Here is an 11,806-nt window from a genome sequence, read left to right on the forward strand (position 1 = left end):
AAATAACAAAAAGTCAGAAGAGCTTAAGTCTTGTATATGCATAGTTTTGATATCATTCCACTCTATCTGATTAACATTTAAATTGACAAAAATAATGTAAAGTTATAGAAATAAACCATACTGATATAAGCATCTTTATACCTAGGGCCCTACCAAATTCAGTCCATTTTGGTCAATTTCATGATCATAGGATTTTAAAAATCATAAATTTCATGATTTCACCTATTTAAATCTGAAATGTCACAGTGTTGTAATTGTAGGGGTCCTGACCCTAAAAATAGTTGTGGCAGGGTCACAAGGTTATGTGTGTGGGGGGGTTGTGGTACTGTACTCTTACTTCTGCACTGCTGCTGCTGGCAGTAGTTCTGCCTTCAGAGCTGGGCAGTTGGAGAGTGGTGGCTGCTGCCCGGGATCCCAGCTCTGAAGGCAGAGCTGCCACCAGCAGTGCAAAAGTATGGATGGCATCATATGGTATTGCCACCCTTACTTCTGCGCTGCTGTCTGCAGATGTGGGCCTTCAGTCAGCAGCCACCACTCTCCAGCTGCCGAGCTCTGAAGGCAACAACACAGAAGTAAGGGTGACATGGTATGGTATTGCTACCCTTATTTTTGCACTGCTGCTGATAGTACGCTGCCTTTAGAGCTGGGTGCCCAGCCAACAGCTGATGCTCTCCAGTCTCCCAGCTCTGAAGGCAGCGCAGAAGTAAGGATGGCAATACTGCAACCCCCCTAAAATAACCTTGTGACCCCACAACTATCTTTTGGGTCAAGACCACCAATTTGAGAAACACTGGTCTCCCCTCCGTGAAATCTGTATAGTATAAGGTAAAAGCACCCAAAACACTAGATTTCACTTTCTAAATCAGTATAATGAAAGCAGTAATAAACTCTGTATAGAGCATCCCTTACTAATTTTACTATATGAAGTCCTCATGCAATACAAATTTCAATGTGATGCTAAGAAAAAAAGTATTTCCTGATATATTATAGGCATTATCAAAAGCATGTGGACTTCACTCAACTTTGGGCCAGGTTCTACATGTAAGAAGAGCACTAGGTCTGATTCTCCATGCCACTCCACTTCAGTAAAAACGCTGGAGTCACTGTAATTGTACTGTTTTAACAAAGTAAAGAAGCACGCTCATTGTTAATGCTGCACCTTGAGCTAGAGATTCATTAATATGATTGCATATATCATATTAGTATGCATCATCCAATTAAAATGAACAAGATGTCTAGTGGGATTTTGTGCAGTTAGAATAATACTGAATAATATTAAGTAGTACCTACTGCACAGAATATTTCCTATTTAGAATAGTGTGGTTCTTGATACAGAGACAATTTCACCCTTAAACTGCCATTGAAATCAACAGACGTTAGACCTTGAGGACAAAATTTGGCTGGCATTTTGCAATATAAAGAGAATCATTCTCTCTGGTATTTGAGCTCTCAATGTACTTCAGCTACCTTGTTAAAAATAATTAACTAAAAATTATGCTGAATACAGGAGCTGACAAGAAACCACAAAAATCAGCAAATCCAGAGTGAAGGGGATAAGAGTCCTTTTATCTAAAAGCCAAAAATGAGAGATAATCATACTTCATCTTTTGTTTTTAATTTAATCACAAAATGCCTAGATATTGCAACTCATACATAGCAGAAGGGAGAGCATAGAAAAGTTTGTGGTTGCTTGAGGATGCTCATAAGCCACTTATTGAACATTAATGCAATAACTCTGTGGACTTTCCTATAAATCTCTGCTATTGTTCATGGATGCCAACATTTGTTACCCTATTAGAATCTAAACAGTAGTAATTAACATTAACATACCACATGCACAAAATATATCTAATATACCTAAGCACAAAAGAATGAGTTAAAAGCAAAGATTTCATCCTGGCTGGAGTGACCAGTATAAAAATCTCTCTGTTATTAGGGGGTTGTCTATACTTATGCCAGATGTATACTAGAAAAAGTTTGCTGGTATAACTATACTAGCAAACCCTCCTACTGTAAACACAGCTTATATTGTCAAAAAAAGTGCTTTTGTTGGTATCGTTTACACCAGTTCTCCAAGTGAAATAAGCTATTGCGGCAAAAACACTTTAATGTCAGTATAACTGCATCTACGGTACAACTTTTACTGATAAAGAAATATCAAAAAAAGCTCACCTGTAACTGACATTACTATACCAGTAAAAGTCTGTAGCGTAGGCTTGTCCTCAGAGGTGTTTAACTACACCAGTATATTTACGGCAGCAAAAAAAAAAACCCCAAAGTTTTGCCACTTTAGCTATAGTAGTATAGTTACAGCAGCAAAAGAACCCAGTTATACTGGTATTAAAATACTTATACTGGTATAGTTTATTCTAGTTCAGGAACCAAATTAAACTATACTAGTATAAGGCACCTTTATACTGGTATAACTGCATCCACATTAGTGTTTTTACTGATATAAGTTTGTTGGTAAAGTATAATACCCCTAAATGACATAGTAATGCAGGTAAAACTTTGAAGGCCAGGTCTACACTACAAACTTTTGTCAGCATAGCTATGTTGGTCGGTGTCATAGGTGCTGGAACTAGGAGTGCAGGGGGTGACTAACACAGCTCTGCCAGCAAAATCTCCTAGGTAGATGCAGTTATACTGGTAACATTGCATTTTTGCCAGTACAACTTACTTTACTTGTGGGGGAGAGCTGTGTGTGGAATACACTATACAGCCAAAAGCACAGTTTGGCTGGTATAAACTGTATCCACACAAGTATACCAGAAATGTAGATCAGGCCTTATCAGTAAGACTTGAAACATTAAAAAACATTGTTTAAAGTTCATTATTAAACTTGAATATATCTATAGCATATCTCTTACCATTGTTAATGGGCTGACCACATTAGGTTTCTTTGTCTTCTTTTTGTCCTCACTGCTGAATATGAATGATTATTTTAATATATTGTAAAGAGAAAATATTTAACTGCAACTCTAACATTTAAAGTAGTAATACAGTTAAATCTAAACAAAATTAAACAAGAATGTAGGAGATATAAGAACATAAAATGAAGACGATTTGCAGATTAGTCTTAGTTTATTTCTGTAAATATTGTCCGCAATGTGTTTAAGAAACCTCCAAGTATATTAAAGAACATCAACATGGTACTTCTCCAAAAGTTCATTTGAAAGGAAATTAACATTTTTGGTTAATTTGCTAGATTACAGAAACTCACTAATAGTAACTCCTGGTAATCTTTTGAAATAGCTTGGTTAGTCTATATATCTTGATTTCTTACTGAATCCATACTTTTGACAAACATGTAGATTATGCTGTCTCCAAGCTGACCCAAAGGTGAGAGTATTGTAGAGATCAAAAAAGAATTTAGGACTCAGCCCACAAACTGGGCCATACAGAAGAATCTTTATGCCTATGTGGAGCCCCATTCACTTCAGTATGACTGTCAGTTGTCGTGGAAAATGACCACCACCGTGTTGAGTTGATCAGACAGCCTGAGGCTCCTTTATTGATTAATCAGAGAATACATGCGTACGCACGGAGAGACGACAAGTCCCTTAGCAAGGGGTAAGTCGCTCTCCCTTACATCAGTGATACCTTGTGCTTTTAAAGTTTAAAACCGCAAATTATCATATAAGCTTACACATCCGTCATTACCTTATTTGGCTAATACATGACATCTGCTAAAAACATTTGCTGAAAACAATTGCTATTAATATATCATACATCAGCTAAAATTGTTTCTCAGAGAGTTAGCCTCAGGCTTGTTAATAATGATTATTTTCTTATATTCTATATGTTAGTATGATTGAGGCCTATGGTCTTGATGTAATCTTTAGCAGCTTAATCAAGACCTGGCTTTGGGGCATGGGGTTCATTTTCTTTATCACAGTGTAAGGGTCCTCCTGCACAGATCAGTTTGCAGGACTTGAGGCCTGATTTTGAAGAAAGCAAGTGGCTGAGTAGAAACTGTTACCAAGGAAAGGAGGAGTCTATGGGGGAGGGGAAGGGAGAATTAAAAGTTGGAGGGGCAAAGTTTAATCTATTGTGATGGTTACATATTGAGTACAACCTAATGGAAAAGTATACGGACACAAACACAGAAAAAATGTGCACAGTATGCAGGGAAGTTTCCCTCTTGTGTTCCCTTCCAGTCCTAGACTTCTATGATTCTATTATTGTAACTTATCTGGAGTTATTTCACTTTTAACATTATTGCAACACAATCTGGTGTCCATGGGGCATTATACTGGTCATTCACCCCAGAAACTCCAGCTGTAGTTATTTTATGAAATAAAGTGAGAAATCCACACTTAGTCCCAATCATGCAATCAGATCTGTGCAAGCTGTACTGACACAGTGGCAAAACACCAAAAGCTGCCACAGCTTTGTCTACTGGAGCACTCCCACTGGTGAATCATAGCACCAGGAAATTTTTTTCTAAAATTCCTTAGTGTAGATAAGGTTTTATGATAGTATTATAGTGTTACAATAATGATGTGATACAGTCATGAGTTACAGTAGCAAGGTCTATATCCAAAATAAATAGTTGCAGCTTTCTGAGCAGATGTAAATAAAAAAAAAGATGACCATATTTGTGCAATGCAGCTAACAGCACTTGCAGATCACGCAGTAACAATAGCTTATGAACTCCACCTACATGTTTAACCTCAGTTAAAGCCTCACCATAACTTCCCTTTAATAAATACTTCTAAAAATTAGAAAAATGTATATAGCCATTGAGCACTGATACCTAATTAATATCTAGTTGAAAATATGGCAATAGTTCCAGCATTATACAGCTTTGTATTAGTTTGTCTTTTCCTGAGTGCTGGTCTAAACTAAAAAGTTAGGTTGGCTTAGCTACGTCACTCAGGGTTACGAAAAATTTCACAACCTGTATGATATAATTAAGCTGACCTAAGCCCCTAGACACCAGTAGGTCGACAGAAGAATTATTCCATTGACCTAGCTGCCTCCTCTTGGAGTGGTGGATTTACTATGGTGACAGAAAAAACCCTTCTGTTGCTGTAGTAAGTGTCTGAGTTACATCACGTTCCAATACAAATTAAATTGAGTATGTTAGTAGATGTTGCCTTCTTTGCAACAGTAAACAGACTATAAAGTAATCCATTGTTGTATGCAGTGTAGTTTTAGCAATGTAGGTCCCGGATATTAGAAAACCAAGGTGGATGAGGTACCTTTCCCAGACCTGAAGAAGGGCACTCTGTGGCTCGAAAACTTCTCTCTCCCACCAACAGAAGTTGGTCCAATAAAATATATTACTCTTACACACCTTGACTCTATAAAGTCATCCATCAAGGACAAAACTCGGGGGGAGGAGAGAAAATTTTAGCTGACAATCCTCATACCTTGTGTTTACCATATAATCAGAATTGTGACAGTTTTTTCTCTCAGTGTTACTGACTTCTTAGATGTATCACTCAGTAAGTACTAATGCTAATGAATGACTGGATACCCATGTTCAGAAGTCAAGGAGAGCAACAAAGTACTATAAAATTTTAGGGACTGTCTTCATCCAATGTAGTCAGGAAATGTGCTTCCTTAGTGTGAAATAGGAGGAAGATGAACTCCAGTGATATGATTCTTTCTCTTTGTATGGTCAGTGATCCATTCTGGAATCCTCCACCAAAGAATCCAAGAAAAGGCCCCTACCTCTCTAGAGATTTTGCTGAAAAAAATCCCACACTTTGCAGTCAAAGCCTATTAGACTTATTTAGATGTTACGATAGCAAAGGCAGAAAGTCAAAGTATTTCATGGACAGGGCCAGCTCCAGGGTTTTTGTCACCCCCAGCAGCAGAAAAAAAAAAGCCACAATCGCAATCAGTGGCAGCTCCACCATGCCGCTTTCTTCTTCGGTCACAATTCGGTGGCAGGTCCTTCCCTCCGAGAGGGACTGAGGGACCTGCCGCCGAATTGCTGCCAAAGAGCCTGACGCGCCGCCCCTTCCCCTTGGCTGTCCCAAGCATCTGCTTGCTGAGCTGGTGCCTGGAGCCGGCCCTGTTCATAGATTTTGCAGGAGACCTATAGCCTCAGGGATGCCCAGGAAGGTCCAGATGAAAGATCAAATTTTGCTGAGTTTTTCCCCTTTAACATTGTCAATGGTGATCCTAGGTTTTATGTAGCACTTTGCAAAGTAATAGTTGCACACACCCAGGGCCAGCTCCAGGGTTTTTGCCACCCAAAGCGGCATGATCGGCAGGACTTCAGCGTCAGGTCCTTCCCTCAGAGAGGGACCCACCGCTGAATTGCCGCCAAAGAGCTGGATGTGCCACCCTTCTTCATTGGCCGCCCCAGGCACCTGCTTGCTGCACTGGTGCCTGGAGCCAGCCCCGAACACACCCATATCAGGCTTCTCTCCAGCTTGTGCCATGAAACTTCCTGATTCTCAGAATCTCCCTTCAGGCTGTACTCAATCCCCTACCTCTAACATATTTATGAGGATTCATGTCTTATAGTGATCCTGTTATATGGTATGGGAAGCCATGAGTTGAGGCACTGTTCAATTTTCTAAATAGGGAGGGGGACAGAACTCACAGAATCAATTCCTGACACAGTTCACTACTATATGAGATAGACTGATGAATGGTGTTCAGGGTATAGAAAACTGTCTTTGGCCCTGGGGTACATCTACATTACCAGCGTGGGTTTATCCATTGCTTTAGTAAATCCATGCCATCAAAAGGTGGTAGCTAGTTTGACAGAAGAATTCTTCAGCCTAGCAGTGTCTACATTGGGGCTTAGGCTGCTTAACTATGTCTCTCAGGGGTGTTAATTTTTCACACCTTTTAGCAACATAGCTAGGTAGACCTAAGTTTTAGGAATAGACCAGGCTTTAGTCACCCCTACTAAAAAGCCATAATTCCTACTTAACTTTCAGGCATATGTGCTTTAGCTGTCCATTATCTATTCCAGCTTCAGTTCTAGCACTATTTTAGATATGCCTTTTAATGAAGTATAATAGATATAACTGCCACTCCTCTCTTAATGGGAAAGAACAAGGAGCAAGATGACAGAATTTTCTGTCTCTATCCCATTGCCCCAGTGAAAGGCTCAGTCAGTGTTGCTGGCCCAAGTCTGCTAGTGGGACAGACTTTCTCAGACCTGATGAATTCAATAGGAGCCTAATAAGCTGCTAAATATTTTATTTATATTTGAAAGATAGTAGATTTCAAAAGAATTTTGTTCATGGGAAAAGTTTGTAATTAATGTAAAATGTATTTCAAGGTAAAATCTGAACTTAAATATATTAAAATGTTAACATGTTAAAAATATTCTAAAATAGATTAAAATATTTACCATTTGCCTTTGGATTCACAATCCTGGTCTGGTACAGCAACATCATCAGCTCTTCCATTTGCATCAGACATTCTTTCATTTTTAGACCCCATTTTAATCTATTTAGGAAATGAAGCATCACAGAAAATTGTAGTTATAAGTCAGCACTTAATTGAGAGAACATACAGCTTTTAAGCTGAGGATAAATATGTTGATGACATTTTATTTGAAACCGGCATCATATTCTGCCTTCAGTTTTTAAGCTTCATTTATCTTCAGAACCCATGTTAATCTATTTAGGAAATGAAGCATCTCAGAAAATTTAAATATAAACTAGCATTTAACTGAGAGAACATACAGCTATTAAGCTCAGGAAAAATATCTAGGTGATATTTCGTTTAAAACCAGGATCATATTCTGCCTTCAGTTTTTCAGCAGAACTCCCCATGGAAATCAATACATATGCTTATGTGTGTATACACATGTATTCGTATTTGCAAGATCCTTCTGAGTCTATCATTTCAAAGCATTTATTTTTTCTGTAATTTATCATAGTTATAAAACAAACAGCAATATGATGTGTTTATTTAAAGGATCCTGCAGTTACTTTGGATTTTTTTTCCTTTTTACATATCGTTGAATTTTGTTAAATATCTCTCAAATAAAAATAAATGTACTGACTTACCGTTAGAACTGTTCTTCGTTACCCTTTCTTCTCCTTTTCTGGAAGGCTATAAAGCAATTGACAGGTCTACTGTAGTTAGAGACATGTGACAGGGCTGGACTTTACTCATCCTGATTAAACTGTAACGATGAAAAAGCTTTCAATAGTTGATGTTTGCCAGGTTTTACCATTCCCTTTCGACCTTGCCTAGCCCAGTGAGGTAAATGTGTGTGTGCTCTTAACTCCACCCTGTTTAACAAAGTCTTGAATGAACTCCTGGGTTACTTTCACTCATGTAAACAACTCTGAAAAATCCCCTAATATCCCACCATGAGGAAAATCCTCGCTATTTACTGAGGACTTTATTAGCCTGTTAATTCTCAGGACTGCTTCCCCACTGTCTTAGGGATGGTGCAGAATAGCACAGCTCCAAGAGATGCTCCAGGAGAAATTCTTCCTTAGTGGGAGTGAACCTACTATAACAGCCTGAACCATGGTAGGTAGGAGAGACAGGATTACCCTACCTTGTCCTTGTCCCCATTAGGGTGATTTGCACCAGAAGGCACAGTTCTTTTGCACCAAGTGTGGGGATATTTAAAGGTTTATATTAAACATGGTTTATGTTATTGATTTATTGTTAATTAATACTTTAGAACTTAAGGTTTATACTTTAGAACTTAAGGTTTATGTTAGAAGTAAATTTGGGATGATTTATTGATTTATTGTTAATTGATACTTTATAGCTTAAGGTTTATGTTAGAAGTAAATTTGTAATGATTTCTTGTTAGAAATAGCTGTGTCTGTGCGAAGCCAAAGAGATACTTTGTATAAAACTTGTTAAATGTCAATAGACTCTAAGTGCCTGTTCTCTAAGTGAAACTTTGTAGTGCTAAATTGGTCAATTGACTCAGCCCGGGAGCTGTCAATTGACTCTGTAACCTGCTAAATTGGGTCATTGACTCAAGGCGCAAGCCGTCAATTGACCCTATGCCTCAGGCAAAACTGTATAATTACTACAAATAGAGACCCCCACCTCTGTAAATTCATTTTTATCTAAAGATAAAAAGTGTATGTGAATGAGTGCCTAGTTTAACACCCCAAAAGATAAAGAGTGTATGTGAATGAGTGCCTAGTTTAAATGAATGAATGAATGGTTAGGGAGTTATCAGCCTGAAAAATTCAGTGTCGGCGAAGAAGGTGTCAAGTGGCATCAACCAGATGACCCCCGGAGGGTGAACTGGAATCCACCCCAAGCACCTAAAAACATCTGACAGAATGGAGCCAGCCACCTGCTGATTGATCAAGTAACAGCAGAATGAAACAACTCCCATGAACTAACATAGGGAAAAATCCCTATAAAACTGGACTCTAAAGACTGAGGACTTTGAGTCTATGGTTCTGCTGCCAGCCTCCAGGAGCATCAGGTGCACCTGACCTGGACTCGGCTCCACTCTTGTGTACAGGGTACCTGGCCAGTATTCTGTCACAAGCAACTTTAGGCTGGTAACTATAATATCTATATAGAACCTGTATGAATGATTGTGTGAATGGAGATATATATATATATATATATATATATATATATATATATATATATATATATATATATATATAAAGCAATTGACAGATCTACTGTAGTTACTTATTCCTATAAGTAATCATAGGAATAAGTAGCCAAACAACATTGTTTGCTGTTATCTTTTATTTTATTATGGTATTGACAATAAATGTGACAAATGTCTTATCCCCTTTAATAAGATCCTGCTGGTTTTTACTGGTCTAAGTATAATTGGTATAACACAAGGAGCATATCCTCCCTTGCCTGAGTCACACAACAGCAGACCATGATCTGGTCCAAAGGAGGAAGCCTAGCAGAGATACTTTGTGAGACACTGGATCACACAGCTAAATAACATAATCTAGTTTAATTCATGATATAGTCTCCTCTGATTTGCTCATTTTGAAGCTTAGTATAAATAATCTGAATAACTATAGCAACCTGGCTACTTTCATTTCAGGGTTTGATTTGTTACTTCAACAGCTCTACAACTTCCTGTATGCACATACAGTCCAGTCAGCCTCACCTCAGTCCCTGGAAAAATCATCATCCTTGAGGAAACCATTTTGAAGCTCTTGAAGGAGAGGAAGGTGGTCAGGAATAGTCAACATGGATTCACCAAGGGCAAGTCATGTCTGACCAACATGATCGCCTTCTATGATGAGATAACTGGCTCTGTGAATATGAGGAAAGAGGTGGACGTGATACATCTTGACTTTAGTGAAGCTTTTGATATGGTCTCACACAGTATTCTTGCCAGCACATTAAAAAAGTATGGATTGGATGAATGGACTATAAGGTGGATAGAAAGCTGGCTAGGTTGTCAGGCTCAATGGGTAGTGATCAACGACTCAATGTCTAGTTGGCAGCTGGTATCAAGTAAGTACCCCAGGGGTTGGTCCTGGGGCTGGTTCTGTTCAACATCTTTATTAATGATCTGGATGATGGGATGGATTGCACCCTCAACAAGTTTGCCAATGAGACTAAACTGCGGGGACAGGTATATACACTAGAGGGTAGGGATAGGGTCCAGAGTGACCTAGACAAATTAGAGGATTGGCCCAAAAGAAATCTGATGAGGTTCAACAAGGACAAGTGCAGAATCCTGCACTTAGGATGGAAGAATTCCATGCACCGCTACAGGCTGGAGACCGACTGGCTAAGTAGCAGTTCTGCAGGAAAGGACCTGAGGATTGCAGTGGATGAGAAGTTGGATATGAATCAGCAGTGTGCTCTTGTTGCCAAGAAGGCCAATGGCGTATTGGGCTGCATAAACTGGACACTAGGAAGTTTAGACTTGAAATTAGACGAAGGTTTCTAACCATTAGAGGAGTGAAGTTCTGGAACAGCCTTCCAAGGGGAGTAGTGGGGGCAAAAGACATATCTGGCTTTAAGATTAAGTTTGATAAGTTTATGGAAGGGATGGTATGATGGGAGAGCCTAATTTTGGCAATTGATCTTTGATTATCACCAGATAGGTATGCCCAGTGGTTGGTGATGGGATCTTGGATGGGATGGGATCTGAGTTACTGCAGAGAATTCTTTTCTGAGTGCTGGCTGGTGAGTCTTTCCCACATGCTCAGGGTTTAGCTGATCATCATATTTGGGGTCGGGAGGGAATTTTCCTCCAGGGCAGATTGGCAGAGGCCCTGCAGGTTCTTCACCTCCCCTGCAGCTTGGGGCATGGGTCACTTGCTGGTGGATTCTCTGCAGTTTGAGGTCTTCAAACCACAATTTGAAGACTTCAATAACTCAGGCATAGGTTAGGGGTTTGTTATAGAAGTGGATGGGTAGTGTTCCGTGGCCTGCTTTGTGCAGGGAGTTGGACTAGATGATCACATTGGTCCCTTCTGACCCTAGAATCTATGAATCTATGAATCTATAGTAGGAACATTGCCAGCAGATTGAGGGAAGTGATTATTTTTCTCTATTCAGCATTGTGAGATCACTCCTGGAGTATTGCATCCAGTTTTGGACCCCTCACTACAGAAAGGATGTGGACAAATTGGAGGGAGTCCAATGGAGGGCAACAAAAATGGTCAGGGTGAGGCTGAGGGAACTGGGCTTGTTCAGTCTATAGAAAAGAAGAGTGAGGGGGATTTGATAGCAGCCTTCAACTACATGAAGAAGGGTTCTCAGTGATGGCAGATTACAGAACAAGGAGCAATGGTCTCAAGTTGCAGTGTGGGAGGTCTAGGTCGGATATGAGGAAACACTAATTCACTAGGAGGGTGGTGAAGCACTGTAATGGGTTACCTAGGGAGGTGGTGGAATCTCC

At 39.4% G+C, this 11,806-nt stretch overlaps 1 protein-coding gene across 1 annotated transcript in view; it reads right to left on the minus strand.

The window, feature by feature from the left end:
* The window catches only part of LOC127044538 (ATP-dependent translocase ABCB1-like), a 66,733-nt gene extending 58,643 nt beyond the window's left edge, over positions 1-8,090 (minus strand). The window contains exons 1-3 of the mRNA XM_050939532.1: positions 7,992-8,090; positions 7,328-7,425; positions 2,871-2,925 (exon numbers count right to left, since the gene is read on the minus strand). Of these exons, the coding sequence (XP_050795489.1) occupies positions 2,871-2,925; positions 7,328-7,419 (147 nt within the window). The 5' untranslated portion in view covers positions 7,420-7,425; positions 7,992-8,090. The remainder of the gene's footprint in view (positions 1-2,870; positions 2,926-7,327; positions 7,426-7,991) is intronic.
* Between the last annotated feature and the right edge of the window lie 3,716 nt (positions 8,091-11,806).

This window comes from Gopherus flavomarginatus, chromosome 2 (assembly GCF_025201925.1).
Source record: "Gopherus flavomarginatus isolate rGopFla2 chromosome 2, rGopFla2.mat.asm, whole genome shotgun sequence".
Taxonomy (NCBI): domain Eukaryota; kingdom Metazoa; phylum Chordata; order Testudines; family Testudinidae; genus Gopherus; species Gopherus flavomarginatus.